The sequence below is a fragment of the Platichthys flesus genome, chromosome 9, assembly GCF_949316205.1.
Source record: "Platichthys flesus chromosome 9, fPlaFle2.1, whole genome shotgun sequence".
NCBI lineage: Eukaryota > Metazoa > Chordata > Actinopteri > Pleuronectiformes > Pleuronectidae > Platichthys > Platichthys flesus.
In genome coordinates this window covers 5,999,028-6,023,367 of record NC_084953.1, presented here as the reverse complement: position 1 = coordinate 6,023,367, position 24,340 = coordinate 5,999,028, and the positions used below count along the sequence as shown (strand labels likewise).

The window sequence follows — 24,340 nt, the reverse complement described above, 5'->3', positions numbered from 1 at the left end:
TGTCTGTATGTAAGTCGCACATGTCCAGAACCGGTCATTTTATTGGTTTCACCCTTCCAGTATTCTGTAGCAGCAGCGGTTGGGACTCCTCCACATGAGGGAGGTAGTCGATCATGATAACATTGAGTTCACGATAATGGCAGCAATTGCAGTGGGTCTTTACTGGGGCTCAATTACTGCAGGTCATTTTTACAGCTTCAGACATAAAGCTGCAAAACAGCTCATTCCACACAGGCAGTCCGACAACAGCCTCACCAAAAATAAAGAAGAAATAACAATGGTGCAGGGCTAATCTGAGCTGCCTCCCTGCAGAAGTAAATAGCTACAAGGCGGCAGATACCGTGGATGTGACACACAGAACATGCATGAACCGGATGGATGGATGCACCGGTGCACAGTCGCAGGAGATATGCAGACAAACATCAACCTGTCTGCTCTTGCTGGTGGCTGTTTACCAGACCGTTGTTTACTGTCACTCTGCCAATATCCCTGACGCACAAGTGCAAACACACACACACTCACACACACACAGCAACGCCATGCCTGCACACAATCCTGACTGCCTTGACATCAGATGCCAGACATTCTATCCATAGTTTTCCAATCAAGGACAAACAGGGCACAAGAAAAGAAATTTAAAATTGGAGCTTTAAGAGTCATTTTAGACAAATCTCCCAAATCTGTGGCTGATGTGTTTGTTTCCAGACAAGACGCCGATCTCTCCTTCCAGCCGTCTCATCCTGTCTGACTGCAGCTCTGAGCTCACCGCCAGAGAAGGGAGGAAGAGAGAGACAACAGACGAGGGGGAAAACAAAACTTCAAAGCCAATGACACAGCAGCTGTGGGATTTTAATAAACACCATTTTCCTCTGATGGTTTGCATACGTGTGTGTGTGTGTGTGTGTGTGTGTGTGTGTGTGTGTGTGTGTGTGTGTACACTCATTACTGCTGCTGGATTGAAACCTACACAAGGCCACAAGCAGACACCATCCATGACACATCCATGCACAACCAGACAGCTAACAACACATGACACACACACACACACAGAGAGAGATAGTAGAAGCCTTTGTTTCTCACCTGCTGCACTTCTGTCTCTCCGTTTGATGTCTTCTCCGTGTACGTGAACGAGCTGAAGATCCTCTGTGGGGAGACAGAGAGAGGACGAAGCAGAGGTTAGACGAGCGGGAAAGATTTACATCCAATAACTGAAATCACCTGGGGACGAGTTGGTTTACACAGGAGGAGTTTTTGCTTTCAGGTGAGCCTGGGAGATTATTTATCCCCATGATGAAAAAGAGTAAAAATTGAAAATGCAGCCTCCCTGCAATTGTATGCATGATCATGATAACATCATGACTTCACACTTTAAGCATCCACACCTTTTTCATACTTGGTGCCATGGCCTCACGTTTGCAAAGAATGCAGTCCAACCAGGGCCTGTGGTTGTGCTCTGTTGATGCTCATTAAGGCTGACGGCTACACTGAGCTACTTCCTGGGCTGGTTTCTGAACATCAAGTACAGACAAAACAAATGTGTCCAGGTCGATTTGTTGGCCAATAGGCTCTCTCCTTACCAAATCAGGACCAAGTCAGACCACGGCCACGGTTACATTCATAAGGAGAGCATCCTTCTGTCTGTCGGCCTCAAGGGGACGAGAGGCCGGGGGACACAACCCCGGACAGTTGACCAGTGCATTACAGGGCTGACACACAGGGACCAAACAACAGTCATGGGCAGTTTAAAGTCTCCAATTAACCTCAGCTTCATGTCTTTGGACTGTGGCGCCTGAAGAAAACTCACACAAACCCCGGGAGAACGTTCAAAGTCCAAAGGGCCTGATCGGCCGGCAGGTTGGAAACTGCCTGGTCAATATCATTCTGGGATCAATGTGTTGTTTCTTTAGTGGCAGGCAGCAGGAAAGACAACGTGGGAAAACGTTTATTTCAACCTTGGACTTTCCCAAGCTAATGGAAACCGCTACGTTATTCTGCAAAATGTGCTCGATAACTGCAGGTCCTGATGTCAACGTTTTGATTTAGAGGTTTACCAAATTACTTTATCTTATCTTGGAAATGCTAATTACAAAACACTTGGATGACGATCAGAAACCGTGTGAATAGACCTTCAAGACAATGGATATTTGTATGTGTCAGGATACAAATAGCTGGATCTAATAACTGCTAGATTCCCTGCAGGTTTTTTTCCTCCACCAGGACGCTGACATCGTGTGTGTTTTGGCACGCTGGCTTTTCGACACACCTCTATGTGACAAAAGCACAAGTTACACATTACGAGCCGTCAACCCTGGGCTTCTCGTGCGAGGACAAGTCCAAATGTTTGTTCAGTTAAACTCAATTAAAGTCATAAATCACAATACAAAGAGACTGATGTGATTGTTCTGGGATGCATTTGGGAAGGTTCCCAGAGTTTATGGACAATGTGTGAAAATATGTGACGCAAGGTATTCAACACTCCGTCGTCACTGAATCCATCTGGAGTCTTATGGAGCATTAGCACTGATGCATTTCTCTGCACAGACAGGTGCAGAGCCGTTTTCATTACCGGTCCAGAGAGGATGATAAACTTATCCCCTGTAACAGCCAAGCCTCAGACCCAGACGGTGTGGTTCTGCCGTTTCAATCAGCTTCTCGGCCGGTGTCGAGGAAAATGCGTCACCCGTCTGGAGCCGATTCACAAGGTAATGCTAAATCCCCCCCCCGTTCGCCTTCCAGCCTAAAGCACTTTTAATAGTCCCTGATTTATATTGTTAAGTGAACGGGAGGCAGAGCTGCACATGAACGTATGGAGAAAATGAGCCCTGGTGTGACCTCAGCGCTCCGAGAGCAGCAGAACAAACATTCTTAAGGAGGTGTGTGAACACAGACCTGCCCCTGACACACACACACACACACAGAGGCTTATTCACACGGTCTCCTGGGTCCCATTGGTTAAATATTCGTTCTCTGACACACACACATACACACACTTCCCTAAACACAGGCAGCAGGACTGTGTGGCAGCTACAAACAGAGTAGAACTAATGTTTGTGTTGAGGCAGCAGGTATAAGGCAGGTGGTTCACTGTAAGCTGCCCCCGCTGCACACAAAGCCTTCAAATTGCCTGGTTCCACACTGCAACCACTTCCTGCCGCCTGTCCACACCCTTTGTTCGACACATTCCAGAGGACACCAATTACCCAGAATGCACCAAGTCCAACCAAACGCAGATTCGCACCAGGGTGTTGCGGCCTGCTCGTCTGTGCGTCGTTCAACAGATCGTTGATCAGCGTCAAAAGACACAAGAAAACCAAGTTTCTGCTGTTTCACACAATCTCAGGGGTTCTTTCAAACATGAGGAGGTTCTTAGAATCATTTTTGCGTCATCAAAAGAACCAGAGTTTTTCCAGGACCTCTCATTTTAACTCAGTCCAGGTATCTGAACATCTGTAAAAGAATTTGATTTCCATCTGTCAGGTATTCTGCTGATTATCTAGTTATTCTTCTGGTCCTTTATCATTAGAAAACAATAGAAAATGACCAGTCCCAATATATTCGGATTTCTGTAGGGTCAGATATGAAATAACCAATAATCCCTTTACTTTTGATCACCTACTGGATTGATAATAACCAATCTTGGCAGTTCTTATACGTTCATATAATAAAAAATAAAAACACCAATCTACAGATACAAAGTCAGGCATTGACAGAAGCACACAAACACACAACTGTTCCCTGAAGTCCTCACTTCCGGGTGATAATTAAGTCGTTCAGCCAAAATCTCAATGGTTATGAAGCTTGAGATGAAATATGATCACGTCTGATAAACACAAACACTGTCGATCTGTCTCAGTTTTAATCCCGACTGTCTCAATGGAGTCAGCGGCCCTTGTCTTGATTGTTTTGCTTTGTTGTTGTTTTTTAAACACCAACAGTAGAGTGCTATACAAACTGTTTCATAATGTTATTATTGCGTGCGTGCCACACAAACATGTGAACCACACACACACACACACACACACACAGCTGCATATTTCACTACCGAGTTCTTTGCAAAGTGAAAAGCCAACCCCAGACAGTCTGCTGTTCCACACCCTCCTCAGTGGAAAAACAGCAGGTCCAAAATGTGGAACTGTCAAATAAACACGGACAAGCACAGACAAACAGAGCTGCCACTACTTAGCAGGAAATCGTGCACTCTCAAAACACCACCCTGACAAAAGGGTGGGGGGGGGACCAGGCGCTGGAGAGGAGAAACGCTCTGTCTCTCCGCTCGGCCTGAGAAACAGGGGACGGACTCTGGAGGAGAGAGAGAAGTCCTGTTGTTGATTAGCCGCAGGTTAGCCGTGGATCCCCCGGTGCCTCCAGTGTTTGTTGTTGGAGCTGCTTTGCGGTTTTCACAGCTATGGAGCAGGCGGCGAGGAATGCTCTGCTCTGAAACCTGAGAGGCCTTAGGCCGCCCGGGCCACCGTGGGCCTGTGGCCTCCCCTGACCCATAATCAAACACTGCAATGTACACAGAGACACACACACACACACACACACACACACACACAGACACACAAAACTCTACAGAGGCCGTAAAGGCTGTAACACAGTGACAGATAAGAGCTGGAAACATGCCTGGACACTTCACTGTCACCTCTTCAAGGCGGGGCTGGGCAATATGGAACAAATTCATATCAAAGTCACCAAAAGATGCCAAAAATATATATTTAAAGTTTTCAGTTGCGTGAGAAATGTGTATTTACAAAAAGGTTTAAAAGGTTTTAGTGTTTACTTCTTATTCTTCTTCTAAAAAAAATGTATTGTGGCCAGTTTCAGACATGAGTTAATCATTCACATATGAAGGCAGCAACAAGAGATTTGTTCACAACACACAACACACTGTCTTGTTGTTAAAAGAGCATCGTCATCGGCCCTGATTGTCGTACAGTTCTCCCATCTCCTTCAGACATGTCCGTCTGCACCTTCTACTTCTTCCTCTTTTTCATCCCAAGATATTCCCACAGACGTTTTCCTGACTAGGTTTCTCGCACAGGATATTTTCCAGATATTTTATTGGCCCTAAAAAATATTATAATAATAGACGATAAACCAGATGAAAATACATACAAATGTATATATTTTCCAGCTGTTGAGCTCATAAAAGCAGCAGGAAACACCCATATTTTTCCTCAGGCAAAAACACTGGAAACCCTTGAAACAGCCACTTGGCTTCATTCATCAAGCTGTGGAATGAAATCACTCTGCAGCGATCACATGTGGAGTGCACCCAGAGTGAGTAAATCCTTCTGGATGACTAATCACAGCTATTTAATAATATCACACTTTTTTTGTTGAGCGCCATAAAAATGCTCCTTCAAGAGACACTGGATCCAAACAGGCAGCTTAGCTCGCAGGAACTGCATTCACACTCCTGGGCAGCGATCACAGAGCAAGAGCCTCCGTCTCATTAGCCCGATTCTTTAAGAACCTTCCACCTTGAGGTTAATCCTGACCACAGAAGAGTGATTCACAAGAATGACCAAACCCCAGCGGGAGCTTAAACCCGGAGTCACAAAGATAACCACCAGAACCTGCGGTGTTTTTTTTTTTTTTAATCCTGTGGTTTCTATTGAAGTGACAAAAGGTTCTTAGTCATTGCAGTGAACTTTGGCTTCATATACAAGCAGCATCTTATCACCTTATATTGTTCCCGGCTTTATCCAGAGTTAAATCCTTACCTGCTCTCACCTCAATTATCGGAGGAGAAAAGGATTAAGATTGAGGTGAATTAACCATCTGAAGGAAAGTTTGAGAAGCGCACCATGAGCTAACACAGAAGACAACTTTCTCCCTCGTTCATTTTTCCCTCTTCTCCTCCGTCCTCTTTGCGCCCCTGTTACAACAGCTTGGAGCGGTGGTTACACCATGGGAACTTTCCATGTACATGTCATCCATTTAATTGGGCCTGCTTCTTCAGCCCCTCCGTCAGGCTCTTTTGTGGATGCAGTAAACCAACCCGAGAGGCTCTTCTCTCTTTTAAGTGACTCTTCTCTCAGAGGAGCGTCGCAGAAAAAAACCCAGACGAGTAACTGACGACAACAGCCTGAGGACAGAGGTCTTCTCTGAGTTTGGACGTTTTTAGACGAAACATATGAGAAAAGAAATGAGAGCATTTCAAGCTCAGAGATGCACAAAGTGAAAGCAGAGGCCAGACTGGAGAGAAGGAGGGAGGGAAAAAAGAAGAGCAGAAGGGAAGAGGAGAGGAAGTGGAGGCCGAGTGCAGTGGAGGGGCTGAATTGGGAATTTGCTTATTAGCAATTCACCCGTCTTCAAAGGCCAGAGTGGAGACGTGAGCCACACTAACGTGGAATTGGACTAGAGAGCAACACACACACACGCCCGCACGCACGCACACGCACACACACTAATCCTGTCTTTAGGGCCTGATGAGCAGCGGTCCAAGGTTTTATCTGAGAACACACTGGAGGGCAATGGTGGATTCATCACTTGGGTGGGGCACGTCCTGAAAGTGTGTGTGTGTGTGTGAGTGTGTGTGACTATGAACCAACTGTGAATCAAATGCATATGTGGGCTATGCGTTATGAAACCGGGTGTGGAGCTCATACACTGGAATTGTAGGAAATGTCGATGAACGTCTCTCTCGCCCGCACACACACACACACACACACACACACACACACACACACACACACACACACACACACACACACACACACACACACACACACACACACACACACACACACACACACACACACACACACACACACACACACACACACACACACACACACACACACACACACACACACACACACACACACACACACTAGGCTTCAGTATAGATGTTTTGGAGCTGTAGGGCCGGGGAGATTGGTTTCAATACAACTGACAGATAAAAGCCTAAAGCCCTAGGGACGCTAACTGCTGCTTCCTCCATGCTGCTGGTATACAGCTCAGCCTCTCTCCTTCCTTCTGTACTCTACACCCCCACCTTGCTTTTCCTCCCCCCCCCCCGCCCGCCCTTCCTCCTCTCTGCTCCCAGCCAACTCTCCGCTCATTGCACTACAAAGGGCTGGAGCCGGGCATACGGCATCAGAGCAGCTCCTCTGATGTGCACGTGTGTGTATGTGTGTGTGTGCGCATGTTCTTTCCTCGACCCGTTGCCATGTCTCCATCCCCAACCTTACAAAGCATATTCAGGAAACTGGCAAAAGGGAGTGGAAAAGCGAGTGAGAGAGAGAGAGGGGGGGGGGGGGGTATGAAGTATAGATTCTGTATTTCGGCAATATAACGAAAAACTGTCTGAAATAATCGCACCTGCAGATTTGGGTCTGAAACACAGCGGCCAGGGCAACAGAAGAAAGAGAGTATTGTATTCATCCATTTTATCTACGGGGATAAAGAACTGGTGCACTAACCCCAACCCACAGAGGCACATTAAAAGGATTCACTGCGTTTCCTATCAATTATTTAAAAAAAAATAAAAACTCAGCTCAGCTATAAACCAGATAACAGATGCACTTCTCCTCAATCTTTTCACCGAGCTTTATGACAGACTTCAGATTCTCTTCAAACGTCGGAGAAAATCCCCAATTCTCCGAAATATATTCAGTTCACAATTCGATGATGGAGAAAAGCAGCAAACCTTCTATTTTCATTGCAGAAAAACTGCCAACATGTGGCTTTTGTCACAATTCATCATTGAAAAAAGGACCAAACCAATTAATTTTCACAAAAGTGTCTGAATATTCTTTATTGTAATTAGAAAAATATGATTCTATGTTGATGATATGCTAATGTTGTGCTAACTCCAAATGGAAAATGAATCTATTAAAACAAGTTTCACGATAACTGAAGTTGAGTGACGTGTATTGATATATAATGGGAAATATTTCAGAAAGGCTTAAAACAAATTAACAGAATGGAAACCGAACCACGGCCGGTGGTGGAGTGTCGGACATCATCATACTTTTCACCTCCAGGCCTTGATTTTTGGGTTTTTATAACTTTCTTTTTCACTGAATGAACCAGAAATCACAGACGCAATGATTATGATAAAAAAAGCATATCACAGACAGGCATATATAAGCAGATCACAGACACATTTCTCGTTTACCCTAACAAATCAAGTTGGACAGTTGACTTATAGATTTCCAAAGCATGCTTTAGCTCTGAGGAATGAATCTACTCCACACAACATACATGACTCTATACCAAAAGGGGAAAAAGGAGGGATGGGCTGGAGGAACCGTGTCAAATCTGAATCTCTCAGTGTCTCTATAATGTCCATTGAGAAGCAAAACCCTCGCTAATTAAGTGCTTCTCTGTTTCAACCCAGTGGAGCCGGTTGACTAATGAAATGACCGGCCGTCAGCATCTGCCAACTGCTTGCCGCTGCATTCAGAGGGTGATGGGGGGGGGGGGGGGGGGGTTTTTCTATAAATGCACTTGTTTTATGTGCACTTCAAAGAGGCAAAGATGTTGAGGATTACTGCTGCATGCGTTAAAAGAGTCTTGGCTTTTATGTCATACAAATATTGTCATAGTGATTTAATTTAACATTGCAATGGATTCAACAGTTCATTATTCCTCTTTTTAGGTCAAGGTCTAAATGGTCTACAATTGGTGCCACAAAGAAACAACTAGCCTCATCAATCCAAAGTGTGGCTGGCTACTTTTAAACCTGGCATCCACACTAGTCCAGAGTTTTCGAGCACCACCAGAAGATAACTTTGGATAAGCAAAAACAATCATGGAATCATCTGTCCGCCTCCTGATTGGCTCTCATCAGTCACGACTCGACTACTAGCAGTGAAAAGCATTGACAACACCATCAGTGACTGTAGCCTTAGGCCTGATATCCACTGTGAGTTCCTGGCTTTGATACGTCCTTCTAATACTGCAACGGCTGAGCTAGATTTCAGTCACAACACCACTGAGAAAGAAAGTTACATCTTGTGTAAAGCAATCACACAACCGTGGTGTATCAATATCAAAGACCCTGACATTGACTTGTCAGAGACTTTTCAAAGGACAACAGTTTTGTTTCGGTATAATCAATAGGGAGGAAATCACTGCCAGAAAAAAGTGGACACAGCGAAGCACGTAGTTAGGTCTTGATCCAAGCAGTGAGGGTGTGGTGGTGGTGGTGGTAGTGGTGGTTTCTTCCTTCTGTCAGAGGATCCAGCTTAGGGACATAAAATGAACACTGGGATCCTGTTCAACATCTGACAAGTCCAAGACATTGGACAAATGGGGTCACATTAACCACATAATAGCTTCTCAATGTGGAGCAACCCATGAAAGAAAGCATCCAATTCTCATGACCGGGTAGCTCCATGAACGGGTTCCACAACACTGCTGGGTGAGTGTCATCTAACATGTGTATTTACTCCGTTAAAAAGGAGTTAATGAACTGAACTAAGAGCCAGTGTCCTGAAGCAACTTGCCTGCAAAATGGCTGCTAGTAAAGGCAATGAGGAAAGAGAGCTGCAGACATATTCGTTGATGGTGTCGGTCATTATTTAAGTCCACCTCCTCTTGAAGAAATCACAAAAAAGCTTCACCCATTAACACCAATGTTCAAAAGAGAGATTATAAGGAAGACGAGGAAAGAGAGACCAACACAACACAGGAGTTTTGGACTCTTATCTAAAAAGTACCCAAAAATGTACCAGTGTGCCAAGACTTCCAACTGGAATTGTTTTTATCTTTCCCTCCCTCATCCGCACCACAGTCTCCTCCAGTCCAATAAACTGGGAGAGTAAACCCTGTCAACGTTAGTGTGGTTCTGAAATAACATTACCCCGTCTAACACGCGACAAGAGTAAAATAAAGAAATAAAGAAAACATAATCTCCAGGTGAAAAAGCAGTGCGACGCGTAGAAGACACAGTTAAAGATGTCAAAAGAGTTTGTGGTGATAAACGCTGATGATGCTGCAAGCACGATCATGTGATCTCCCCAGTGGACTTAGTACGTCACTTCCTGCCTATGCCTGCTTGTGCATGTGTGAAAGGAAAACTCTAGGAAAACTCCAGATACAATTCTCTGGATATTACCCGCAGGTCATGTCTGAAAACCACTATAGAGAGAGAGAAAGAGAGAGTCCCCACCAGTCGGATCCTAACAGCCTCCCCACTGCCCCCTACACACCTTCCCGAGAGGCTCTCAGTCTCGGCCTGGGATGTTTGCTCTCCCTCTCCACCAGACAGGATATAATGCTTTCCACATGTGAGAGAAAAGGGGGAGGGAAATGGAGGGTGAAGGAGCAAAGAAGGGAGCAAAAGGGGGGAAAACTGTGGAAAAGAGGGGTGGGGTCGGACAACAGCAGCAAAGAGAAGAGAAAGATCTCAGAACCGGGGCTTAACGGTAACTTCTCCACGGGCAAAAACTGGCTTCGTGTTTACGTGAAGTTACGTGTGCGACTAAAAGTTTGGAAAGGACATCAGATGTACATTCATCCACACATATCTCCAGGAAAGAAAGCACTGTTTTGTACTTTCGGTTTCATAATTTCTTCTGTTTTCCACCAGTTTGCAATAATAAGACACACATGCTGCTTAACAGCTAACCCTAGAAACAGCCTGGTTTAAGAATGACCATAGAACAGCCACATTTTGGACGTTTGACCTTCTTTTCTCTGAGAAGTCAGACTCCGACTCTCTGGGACGAAGGGTAGTAATGAGCCCTCTGAATAGTGGCTCAGCTACACTTCCAGAAATGAAGCATTTTGACTGACTCCAACGAGAGACATAATCTAGCAGTTTAGCGAGAGTAAATGAAGTTTCCTCCCCTCTCTCTCTTTTTCTCTCTCTTGCTCTCCTTGCGTGTTAAGGAACAATGACCTAGCCTAAGTGTTGTGCACTCAGCATCAAACGATGGAAATGGAGGGGAAGAAGGCAAATAAAAGAGACAGCCAAGACAATGTGCATGAAATGTAGAGGTTCAACACTGTGATATTCTAGCACGTGCGGTTCAAAGGTCACACGTCTGACTGATTATCCAGGTTTCTCCTCTTGGCACAAACTACGAGGTGTGTTTGCAAGGACATGTCAGGAAAAGGTGGTGAAGCAGAGTTATTACCTCTCTACACAAAGCCTATTTAATGTCAGGGAGTTGTTAAGACGAGGCCTCGGGCCACAGCAACACGCACGACTCACACTTGACTAATTACACATGTTAAAACGTGAAAAAACTCATTCTTAATAGCGGCATTCCTAATTTTTTAATGATAATTCACTGATGTCTTTTTAAGTCCCTTGCAAAACCTGTTGAATCCAGTTAAACACGCAGCACAGGGTTCCGATCAGACATATTTTCTTGACGTCTTAGAGAAGGTAACACGCATGCAGCGTATGTAGCAGCAGGTCCAGGGATGCATTATGGGAATAGCAAGTTGCTGTTAAAGTGGAGCCAATGTGAAAACGTTCCAGAGGACAGATCAAAGCTGCATACCTGAGCGCCTCCATTAGGCTGATAAAATCTAGAAGGGAACAAGGACGAAAACAGAACCCCACACACTGCGGCCAAATTAGTTCAAGAGAAGAATGCGGGATAATGAGAAAGGGCTGTGCTTTTATAGGGGCTTCGTATGTTTCTCCATATTAAAAAGGGCTAAATGATGGTGTTTGTGTTCATGTAGCATGGCTGAGACTGACCAAGGAATGATAGGAGGCCGTTGAGCACCATGCAGGAAAACACAAATCACTGATGATGGGTAACATCTGGGGACTAAGTATCACAATCATGATCCACAATCTTTCTTCCTTAAGTCGACTATTGCATTAAAAGGCCCTTCCAGATCATCCTGTGGATCTGAAGTGTGGACGTTGTTCCAGCCTGAGTGCATCACTGAGATGCTTCCTTTTACTGGGTTAGAAGAGAAAAGCTGTAAAAAACCCTGGAAGTGCCGACCACTACGTTTACAGTTACTGTTTACTTTCCTTTGAGAAATGCCCGACTGTGGAAAGCCAAGCCACTGCCACACTACTGATGTCGGGTCAGTTTTGGGCACCACCTCCTGATCCAAGCAAATGGTTTTTCTACACAATAAGAGACTCGTGATATCATTTCAAGATCTATCTACATATAATGGTCTGAATACTTGCCCCCATGATTGGAGAACTACAGCGATTTCATAGAACTTAATAGAAGAGTGTGGGGATTTGGGCGAGATCAAAGCCAACAACAGAAAAGCTTCTACTAGTTGGTAAACACATGTCATGCATTTCTTTAACTTTAAAGATTAGAAATGGTTACGGACAAAACAAAGCTTTTTGATGAATTTTGAAAAGCAATCCTTTTGCTACCTCTAGCACGAGGAAAACAGGAGCTGCCTCTATAATATATGAAAGACAGAACTGAGGGACAGAAAAATACTTAATTTCCAAACATGCTGGCACCATTGTGCTATCTGTATTTTGTTTAATAGCTGGAGTTTATCACAAAATAAAAATAAATTGCGCCGGATTAGCTCTTTCAAGACCTCGGAGTGGAATGACATATGGCATGACTGAAGCAAACAGGCAGCGCAGCAGTGGAAACCGAGCAAAATTCTCCAAAACAGTTAACCTTCAGCCACCTCAGGGCCCTGCGCCAGTCTGGCAGCAGCCACTGGCACCACAAGTCCCAGTCACACCCTGGTGGTACACCCTGCCAGGGCAACAACAATTTGTTTCCTAGAAATATTTTTACATAAGGACTCTTCTAGCTGGACTTGGAGACGTCACAGGGATCAGAGAGAGTGTGTGAAAGAGCTGAGGATGATCTGAATGTCAGGGTCAGAGAAAAGGCAGAGGAAGAGAGCCGCAGCGCAAAGGGCTCGTCAGCCCCGTGCCAATAAATTTAAAACTTTGATATACGCTTCCTGCCAAGACGGCCCCTCTCTCAGCCAAGTGAGGAGATGTTGGGATGGGGCGCCGGCTCTGTCTGCACAAACCATCCTGGATTATCTTCACATTCCTCGGCCGTGGACTCATCTGTGAGGCGTTTACTTCCCAGCTTTACGAGCGTCACTGTATGTGCCAGTCTATAGATAACTATAGATAACTTGTCACCATTGTAAGGGAAAACATTATTAAAATAATCTTTAAGAGTGGGGGGGGGGGGGGGGGTGTGGAAGGATGGGGAACATATCAAAGATCTCGGCAAACGTGAGGGACAAGCACTGATTGGAAAGATTGCTAAGAGATAAAGTAGAGAAAGGACACCAGGAAGGGGGGGGAAATGTGCCCGGGTGGTCTCCCTCTCAGGTTTCTGAACACGACGTGAGATCATGTCTACGCACCCTCACAGCGTCTCTCTGCAGACAGTGTGCTTTGTTCGACTTCATGTACTGTTGGGCCATTTACATGCACTGGTTAATAAAAGGCCGGGGTCACTCTGCACAGAGGCCTAAGCTACACGTGATACTGGACATCTCAGGGATGTGCGAAGTAAGATTAGTTATAAGTAAGTTTCATACAGAGCATGATATGGAATAAATCCACCATGCCAAAATGGCCATAAAATGTTATCAACACCTCAGAAGAAGGTATCACTGCACGACTGTTGTATCAGGGCTGCATTAGATGATGAAACTTGTCCAAACCAATACCTAATAATTCATTAAATATTTCCTTGAAAAGATTTACCGGGAATTCAAAATTGAAACTTGATGTTCTCCCTGAATCATGCATAACAACCTAACTGGACCACATCACTACTATGAGTGATGCACAACAGGCGTCCAAAACACTGAGATTAAATCCAAAACAGTTGAAAGCATTGCACTCCAGTTACATCACGTGTTGTTTCGCCTTCTGCGTGAGAAGCTTCTTTTAAAAAAATACACGATTGGCCACAATTGCTAAATGCTTTATCACTGTGGCTTTTCGGAGCCAACTTTTCTTCGGTTAAGATTTTTGCGTAATACAAAAAATTATGAGACATGCGCTGTTCCCTCAAAGTTTCAGCACCAGGCCGATTTTCGGACAAAGTTCGACCATTGCCGTCTTTAAGCTTCTCACAACTATGATTCCTACAGTTTTTACTGCTTTCAATACGAGTCTCCAGTCTCCAGTCCTTTGGAGCAAATCCTGTGCATCTGCATACACAGGATGTCTTGGATGGGCTGCTAGCTGAGCTGCCGCTAACGTTTGCTCAGCCTGTTACTTATAACTTATGAGCCAGACGTTCAGGGCTCTTTTACTGGGAGCTGGATCCTCCGCCGAGGCCCCCCTCCTCTCCAAAACAAACGGACCTGGTGATTAAACCCGGGAGCTGCGGTGAGGGAGGAAAACATCGGCCAATGCTTCCCTAAATTACAGAAATACATCTGTCATATATACTCTCTCACACAAAAATGAGTAAGTTACAGGTTGCACTAATAGCCAAAAGGTAAGGGTGCACACACATGGACCCTTTTCCCATGTTTCCTGTCCATCTCCGCCATCATATCAACTCAAAGATAATCCTTCAAACAAGTGCATCATGCCTCCAACATTAAATGAGACAGCTTGACACGTCACAACCAAACAGTTATTTTATTTTAGTTGGATGTCGGACCTGTCAACATCTGCATCTCTCTGCAACTGTGCACAAACACACACACACACTCTGTCTGACACATGCAAGTAAACTAAATTGAGGGCCGTTTATGAGTTGTGACCCTCACTTGCGGCAGGAAACCACAATGCCAGAGTACACACATAAAAAACACACACACACACAAACACTCATCAGATTTTTTGCTTTGCTATCCTACACATGCAGGAGTTTAACTCATAAATACAGATTTTATTAAAAAGAGAGAGGCGCAAGGGAACAAAGTAAGTGGAAAAGTGAATAAAGAAGAAAACAAGGAAACTGACTAAACCGGTTCATAAACTAACTCAGTCAAAACTTCTGGAACATACTTGGAGGGACAGTGTACGTTTTAAGAAAAGTAGAAAAGGGTCTTTACAGAGATGAAAGGCAAGGGAGGTAAACAAGACGCTGGGAAATAAAAGTGCATATGGACAGATCAGTATCTGTGGGTTTTGGCTCAGGTGAGGCGGAATCTCTGTTCCAATCAATAACCAACAACGAGGTATAAAAAAGCCTTTCAGGCTTCAAATCACGAGATATTCTTATTAAACATTGTAAGAATATTACAATATAATAAATAATATACTATATATAGTACAGTTTGCATTCATAAACACCAAAGCAAACCACCGGCACATAAACACACAGTGTTTGTGTTTCGCAAACGTGTCAAGTCGAGCTCTTAGACAGCAGGCGGGCCTATGGGGGGGTGTCAGCTGAATATGCATCAGGTTTTTTTCTGTGCTGTCTAAACATCGCAAACGTCTCCTGTTCAGATTCACGAGTCGATCGTCGCTGTGTGCGGAGGCTGAAGTGTGAGTGCATTCAAAAGAGAGAGTTAGAGAGAGCAACAGAGACAGGAAAGACAGAGAGAGAGAGAGAGTGTGAGAGTGTGAGTGTGTGTGTGTGTGTGTGACTGTGTGTTCTAGTATGTAAATTTTGAGTGGCTTTGCTGTCATGTATGTGGGAGAGAGGGAGCGAGGGAGAGAGAGAGAGAGGGAGAGTAGATGAGAGGGAGAGAGGGAGCGAGGGAGAGAGAGAGAGAGGGAGAGTAGATGAGGGAGAGAGGGAGCGAGGGAGAGAGTTTCTGTTACGATGTACCAAAAATCCAGTTCTACTTTTAAGTCCTGAGTTTATATTTGCTCATTACTAACCCTAACCCTATGGCTACTGTTAAAGAAAGAGCTTTAAACAACACAATAAAATCGATTCAGGTAAATTAATTTGTGTTGATTCATAGAATGCAGTAACAGACACACTGCTCCCTGTACACACACACACACAAACACACATCACAGAAAAGTTAACACATTCACGCAGGTTCCTGTTTCCCACAGAGCTCAGTATCAGTCTCAGAGCCCTTTCACACACAGACCGAGTAACACCGACGGATTAGCGTGTCCAGAAAAGGTAAGAGATCTGCTTTTGTTCACACGATCACCAGCTGCACCCCCTCCGACTGGCAGACCTGGAACCAGAGCAGGTCGGAGGCACGCTTCACTTCCAGGACTGTTCAGAATGTGACGTAGCGTGAAATACCACCGGAGGTAAGACTCAGGCAGCCAAACACTGTCCCACCTATATGATGAAACCTTTAGTGTAGCTGCCATCCACTAGGTCATTAATGCTTGGTGTGATTTAGTGGATTTTTTTTACTTAACAAAACAATAATGATTAAACTGTTTAAAATGGTTTCTCCACATCTTTGTCCCTGTGGAGCCCCGAGTGGTCATTGCCCCGTTGTTTCTGCAATGACTCAAGAAACCGTTAGTTTGGATTACTGTTGATTCTCTGCAGGTTTCAGGACATGGGCTATGAGTTTATAATGTTTATGTATAATGCCCTTGCTGCTTTAGGTTTATTGCTGATAATCTGTTTTTAATTAGATTTGGGAAGCAAGAAAATCAAAAAACGCATGAGACACAAAAATGCAAAATAAAGACACTGACGAAGATGTCAAGAGACTTTGTGGTGATTAGAGAAGACACCTGTGTCTGTGTGAGGTAAAGGAAATCACGTGATGCTCCACCTCTCCTCTGAATAACGTAGAGGATGTGTTGCTGTCGGAAGGCGTCTAAACTCCGTAGCCAATCTTCCGGATTTCAGCCGCAGGTCATGTCTGATCACACGGCTTAAGATTCCAACAGTAATATTAATAACGCTTAGTTTAAGAGAAAGAAACCAGCCTGGTAATCGACAAACACCAGGTAAGCCTATCTCCCCAAGTCACCAATCAACCACCTGTTTTTAAACTGACTTCGACTTGGCAGTGAACTCAAACTGGAGACTCAACAAACAGAACCCAACAAAGAGCCAGACCCAGAGAGAAATTGGAGGAGAACTGGCGAGTTTCTCCAAAAGTAGGCCAAGATGTAAAATGTGCTGCAAGATGATTTCAAGACGGTCCCTACGCAACAAGAGCAATATGTTTTTATGAGTCTGGGACCCAGTGTGAGGCATTATGGTTATCATTTGGCCACTAAGAAGGAATAAGTTAAAAACCTAAAGGGCTCGTTTATTCCGCCCTAACCTGAATGAGATTTGTTCTGGGCTGACATCACAATGGGGAGGAAATCTAAACCACAGCGCCGAGGGCTAAAAGAAACCAACCATGTCCACACGGTCGATGTGAAGGTACACTCTACATTGAACGGTTTGTTCTAAAAACACACCGCAGCTCTGGATAAAGAAGGAGAGCAGATTTCCTCGGTACTCCTTGGTGATCTGGGTTAATGTTGACACGCCAGCAGGAGAAACTGCCCATCTCCATGTTAAACACAAAACCTGTTTGGTTTTCCTAATACTCGTCTTCCATTACTTGCGGAGTCAGTTCCAGATTAAATAAGCCACTCAATTGGTGGACACATAACTGGGCACGGGGACACTGATAGCTTAACACAGCTGCAGTTGCTCTGTGTGCAGAGGTTTATACGCCTCTGTGTTTATATGAGGTATGTGTTAGCATAGGTAGAGGCAGAAATAGAGTCAAGCTGCTGTCCTGACAGTCAGGGAAAGGACTGGGTGTGAGAACATAGATGTCCGAGTGAGTTGCTAGGAACATTTTCCGGAATATTTCCTGCAAGCCTCCGAGGAAAATGTCCAGAATATGTCCAGGTGAACCCATGTGAGACTAGAGCAGGACTTTGACTCTGCCAAACACATAGAATCTTCAGCGTGACTTTAAGTGTCTGTTTAGAACGACATTTTCAGCGTTTCCTTGGATTTTTCCTCTCACACTCAAAGATCTGACATCATCCTTGTCTCCTAATTAGCGAGCTGTACCGAATGTTCTCCCCCCTTTGCCATTCTCTTTGAGAGAAAATGAAACGCTGCATCTCTTTTCATGACCGGCCTTGTCTTACAGAGACAGAGGCAGAAAGTCAAAAGTTCAAGTCATTAGCCTCGGCCACTTCCCGACTCAAAGACAGGCAACCGGCGGAAGACGAAAGGCACAGGACAGTTTCACATACCACCACCCACGGACACAATTACACTGAGAGATATAGGAAAGGGCAGCCAAGAAGATGATGATAGTGGTGGGGAGAAGAGACAAAGAAAAAACTTGGGAGCAGCATCTTGTCAAGACAGCAGACAAGACCCCAAGGCATGAAGGGAAACCAAGAAACACCAAGAAATGATGAGATCGTGACACAATTGTCCTCGTGTGTGAGATTTATCTACCTTCTTGTAATATCAAAACACAGGATCATCGCAATATGAGTCTGCCAACCCCATTGCACACCGGATACAAGTCCAACCTGGTTCATATTTAAGTTATAATATACACCAAGAGAGTAAAATATCCATCCATCCCTTCATCCATTTCTTGCCACTTATCCAAGGTCAGCTCACAGAGACCACCAGCTAAGCAGGGAGTCAATCAACCCTATCCCCAGGCCGAGCTTTCCAGCTCCTCCTAGGGGATCCTGAGACGTTCCCCAGTGGAATATGTGCTTCCATTGAGTTCTGGGTCAACCCCTGGGTGTTTTCATAGGGGGCATCCTGATAAGCTGCCCGAATCATCCCAACTCTCCTCTTTCACAAAACGGGGCAGCAGCTCAACTCACACACAAACACTCACACCTCTGATGTAGATGGTTCTTTCTTTTGCTGCCTCTCTGGAACCAGTTCTCTGGCCAAGAGAGACTTCTTTGGCCGTCGAAAAACACAAAGAACTGGTTCCAGATTAGGAACTGGCTCCAAACTGGCGATGGATGTGCTTTGATGGAAAAGGGCAAATGGAGCAAAATCTAAATCTGTGAGTCACCATGGTGGGACAGGCGCCAATGCTTGTGTTGTATGTCACGCCTCTGATGCCAGAAAGCCAGCATGCTATCAAAAAAAAAATATATATATATATATATCACACAAGGAGGGGGCAGTATACTGGCTGGTTTGGTTCCGTTTAAAGAAAGCATAGGCGTCATAACGAGGGGTCTTCTTAATAGCAAAATAGAGGCATCCCTCTATAAAAGGGGCTTTTCATTCCTACCACTGAACCCAATTTAGCATTTTTCCCTTGCAAACTCAACCCCCCTCAGCCCCAAGGAGGAAGAACCCCAAAGCTTTTACTGTTGCATATGCACAGTCAGGTCTTCACCCCCCAAAAAACTGCACCTATCCAAATACAGAAATAATGCCAACAGGCAGCATGGATGGATTTGAGAGAACTTTGGGAAGACGGCGCTGCTCAACAAATGAGATGTGGGTTTGTGTATACAACACAGAGCTGTGGGAGAGAGGCATACACAGAGAGAGAGAGAGAGAGAGAGAGAGAGAGAGAGAGAGAGAGAGAGAGAGAGAGAGAGAGAGAGAGAGAGAGAGAGAGAGAGAGAGAGAGAGAGAGAGAGAGAGAGAAGAAAAGAGGCATGAACAACAGTCTGATCTGCTTCTCCACAGGAGGAGATCCAACTCTCCCCTCATCGAGAATGCAAAGCCTCTTCTGCAGGAGTGTGTGTGCATACTGGGGGGGATGGGGGCCTCACAAATTCATAATGTCTGGGGGAGGGAGCTGGTCCCTCTCCTCTCCCTGCCCTCCCAAATGGCTGTTTTGCTAACTACCCCCTTGCCTTTCCCCACAAGTCCCCCCCCCCCCTCTCACTTTCAGGGAAAGTTCATTTTGAGTCTGGCCCATTGTGGCGGGTGAAGGGACTGACTTGCTAAGGGGTGGCCTCGGGTCTCTCGGGGAACACTGCCAGGTCAGCCCTGTTGGAGCTAACTGAGAAACACTGGCAGGAATCTGGAGGAAAAAGAAGACAAGGAACACAAAGCCTGGATACCTAATAAAGATCCTTTCTCTCTCTCTCTCGTGGAGTGCATTTATCACTTTGTGTGTGTTGAGGCTGTGTGTGTGTGAGCGAGAGGGGGGAGAGCGAGGCTGTGTGAAGAAAGACAATGCAGAGTGGGTGATAGTGAAAGGGAGATAAAGAGTGAGAGAGGTAATAGAGAAAGGGAGAATCGTTTTTAAAAAGTGAGAAGGAGCTGATTAAACACAGCCAGTTAATTAGTTTTCCTCTTTAATATGCAGAGGGGCGGAGCTAACTGCTTTCACTGGGAACCTGTGGGGCTCGGCTGCATGAGGATAAACAGAAGGTTGGTCCTCAAAGATTAAACCAGTTTATATCGAAATGAAAATCTGTCTAATATGTGATTTATGATTCAATAACAAAAAATTGGAGTAATTGCAAGTTATCTGCACTGATAAAAATCATTAGCTCCGTGGTAATTATCTTAAAGAAATAGTAGTTGGACCGATGTCTTAACCTGGATAATGTCTCATAACTCTTTCATTTGCAAAAGTTAATACTTTACTTTATTATATTAGCAAATCTTTCCTACCATATACTGTCTATAGTCCTCTTCACCAGGTCACTTATCATATATTATATCATATGATGGGGAATCATTTTCAACAAATCCAATAGAAGCTTTTAATCGCTTATTTAGCTTAATCCTTTGTAGAGCTATCTTGGAATATGTGTTTTTCAGACCATATTTTGTTGAGCTTGACGTTTAACTGATCAGTAATATGTTTGGTGAAAATCCATCCACGTGTTGCACTGAGAGCAAACTGGTCCTGGAACTGTCCAAGATGACGCGTTCCAGTTGCATTGATATAAATAAAATAAAGAAGGTATGCATCTTTAAAAACGTTTGCATTATTCTACAAATCAATGCAGCTCCATACACAATAATGATGTTATACAGAGAAGCGGACACGTGCACATAGTCAAGGATCATCCTGATCTGAGGTACAGCTGATAACGACAGGATGTTTGCAGTTGGAGAAAAACAAATGTTTGAAGTTCGTTGCACTGATATCGCAAAGTTCAGTCCTGATTCTTAACAGGAGCTCGGCATTTCAGGGCAGGTCAGTGCGAGTGGGGGGGAAGATACAGCAGGGAGCAAAGCACAGCAGACACAAAAGGTTGAGGAAACTGCTGAACCGATTTCAGTCAAGGCCAAACAGAGAGAGAGAGGCCTTCTTCAGCTGAGCAATGTGGGAAACGGATCAAAAAAGCGGTCAGATAAATGATTCAGCCAAGACAGGACAGACAGATTTAAACCGCAGCAGCTGGTGCAGAGGGAAGAACATCAGCTTCATGCTCCGTCCTGACCGCAGTCCGGCAGGAGCCAAGAGACGACGGTGCACAGGGCTGTACTTAACACTGGCGAAAAATTAAAGGGATCTGATTGAGATGAATGGGAGTTGAGTTACGTTGTCCAAAGGCTCCGAGGGGAAAAGGAAAACATATCTTTGAAAAAGTTTCTCTCCTCTTATCTTTCTTTAAACAGGCTTCGTGCAAACAAAGTAAAATAAAACAGTGGGATGCAGGTAGTGGGGGGGAGAAGTCTCACACGAGATGATCTCCATTTAGCCCTCAGTGCTAACGTTTTGAAAATATCTGCTCAATATCAAATTATTCAGGATCTTTTGAAGTCTTCGATTTTTTGGCAAACCACTACAGACTCAATTTTAGAATGTAACAACCATTGAGCTTTGTTTGCCATGTTTTAAGCCAACACTGGTCGCCCAGTTAAAAACCAATACTGACCCAAATTTTGACCTTTGGACTTTTTAAGATTACATTTGGGTCAAGATATCACAACTAGACCTTAGGGGAACACTGCTTCCCATTCCAATTCCCATAAAAAAAGGTTCCGATACCTTCCTAATGCATTCCTATAAAAATCATCTTGATGCAGAACTTCAGCTACTTGGCAATAACAAAAGATCACAAGGATGTCCAGATGCAGAGTAAGTGCAAAACTCTGGCCTCCTGATGCCACTAGAGGAAATTTAGGGTATAACTAAAGGGTAAATCTACTTGATACTATGATTGTCTGCAAAGGATTTCAGGGCAACCAATCCAATAGTTCATATTTCTGTCTGGATCATCCGACCAACAATGCAATACCTTGAAACACAACTCCTGGTTGGATAAAAACAGCAATGCACAAATGCAAGATAAAAGAGGCATGGGCTTTTCAATCGTGAAACCAACTGCTGACCCTACCCAAGAATTAAAAAATTTTAGACTGATTTGGAAATATTGGGGCAACCAGGATTCCGTCTGACAGCAGCACTTATGTTCCCCGTTTCACCCAAAAGGTCTGGGGACTTCAGAACGTCTGGTGTGTGCTTGGGTTTGGAGGCTGGAGACACGAGGCGGCCGGACAGCAGGGGCGCCTGAGCCTCTAGCTGCCTGGACTCTGGCCAAAACACACAGGCAGCCCTGCATTTAATGAAAACACGGCCCTTTGCTCTGTTCACTCCCGCATTGTGATGGGAAGATAAAGGTAGCGGTCCACAGAACTGGGCTACATCCCTGGCTTTGGACAGGCAAAGAATTTAGAAGAGTGATATGAAAGTCGTGCCAAGTTCTTTTACACTCTGCAGCCCTCGTGCTGGGACTCTGCAGCCAAGAGGTCTGTTGTTTCAAGAAAAAAATATATGAGTATATAAATAAAAATCCCCAATTTCAATGCACAACTGGAACTTTAAAATATAGAAATGTGCCGTTTGGAAATAAGTTCATACACAAACAACAACTTATGACACCAGTTAGCAAGTTCACTTGGATTAAACAACACAAACTGAAAAGTACAACTTGGAGTTATAAGTTCTTTAGGCATCAGCAGCAATTGGGACCAAAAATCGAATAACACGGTGAGACATACATAATAAAATAATAAATTAAGTCTGTCGGCAATGAAAGAACAGCCTGAAAAAAGGTAGCAGTTAAAATGTTAACATTCTGATGTTCCACTAACTGGTGCAGCCCTGGCAGAGTGTAGCATGAGTATTTTAATCTAGAAAATGAAAATTAGCTTATATACATATAGATGCAAAACCACATTCAGGAAAAAACTTGTGACTATATAGGTACAAGGAAAGAAGGTAACTGGTGCTAGAGATGCTAATGTTAGCTCTGGGCCCTATTCACACCTGGTGTTATCATGCACACGGGGTGATCCAGTCTCAAGTGGACAGCTCTGAGTATGTCAGTTCACACCTGGTATTAGAGCACATCATGAGTGACCACTTGGGATCGGACCTCACCTCCCTGCTCGTTATGCAAATACACACATACACGAAGGAGATGAGTCTGAGCAACACTATGATCTGCATGTAGCAAATCGGACCAGGGCCTCAGTGTCCCACAGCGCATACCAGGTGATACATGAGGTGTAAATAACAATGGCATGTGTCCATCCTCCACAGCAGATCGGTTTCCATAATCAAAACTACTATTTGCAACAGGGAGCTAAATACAAACGGTTGCTTACGTTAGGTAACCTCTTTGCCCCGAGGGAGGGAGAACAAAAACACAGTCGAACAAGACGACTTCAGGAATGCGTTTAGAAATTCACATGTGACACCCGAGTGCTCATTTGCCCTTTGGATGAGTGTTTTTGTGAAGCATTAAGGTATCTGTGTATATGTTTGCTTTATGATTCAATGTGTGATGAAGATGTGCAGTTGTATAAGATTTCTGGCAGATCTACACATTTGTGTTGACTTCTAAATGACGAGCCTCAATTACATTTCCTTGGTTTAAGTGTTTGATAACAAATTTGGAATCGCTGCATTTCTGATCATATATAACTTATCATTTTCTACTCCCTTATATCGATATTGGCCTTGCTTCCCAAAAAATCCATATTGGTGAGGCTTCAATAACATGTAAGTGTTGTAAAGGTTTTTAACTGAAGCTAATATGTTTAGATTTCCGTCCTGATGAAGAGCAAAACGTCCCAAAACAGAGACTCAAAGTCAAACATGCGTTGGGGGGGGGGGGGGGGGGGGCAGCAAAATTCCCACATGTAGAGCAGGGGGGGGCCTGCAAGGTTCAGAGTAACCTTGACTGTTTGAGCACACAGCCATGTTGGCAATGCAGTGCAAGGGAAGAAGGCTTTGAGGCTGAGCTGCAGAGAACCTAGCAGGAATTCTGATGTCCCGCTGTATATCCTCAAACCCCCCCCCCCCTCCTCCTCCTCCTCCTCCTCCCCCCTGTTTGCCTGTCTCTGCCACGGATTCAATCAAACCTGAGGAAAAGAGAGGGAACAGCCCAGAGACAGACAAAAGACAAGGTAGAGGAGAGGGGATAAGAAGAGTAAAACAGAGACAGGTGGAAGGACAAGAAATATATTTATAAAAGTTAAAAACAAACCTGATCAAATTGTTGCTTTTTGCAAGTGAAAGAAAACAACGAAGCAGGAATCCGGGCTCTGTTGCCCTTGGACCAAACCCAAACCAG

General features: G+C 44.5%; 1 protein-coding gene across 1 annotated transcript in view; it reads right to left on the bottom strand.

Annotated features, from left to right (window-relative positions):
• The window catches only part of cachd1 (cache domain containing 1), a 71,100-nt gene that overhangs the window by 42,846 nt on the left and 3,914 nt on the right, over positions 1-24,340 (bottom strand). The window contains exon 2 of the mRNA XM_062395251.1: positions 1,081-1,143. Coding sequence (XP_062251235.1) covers positions 1,081-1,143 — 63 coding nt within the window. The remainder of the gene's footprint in view (positions 1-1,080; positions 1,144-24,340) is intronic.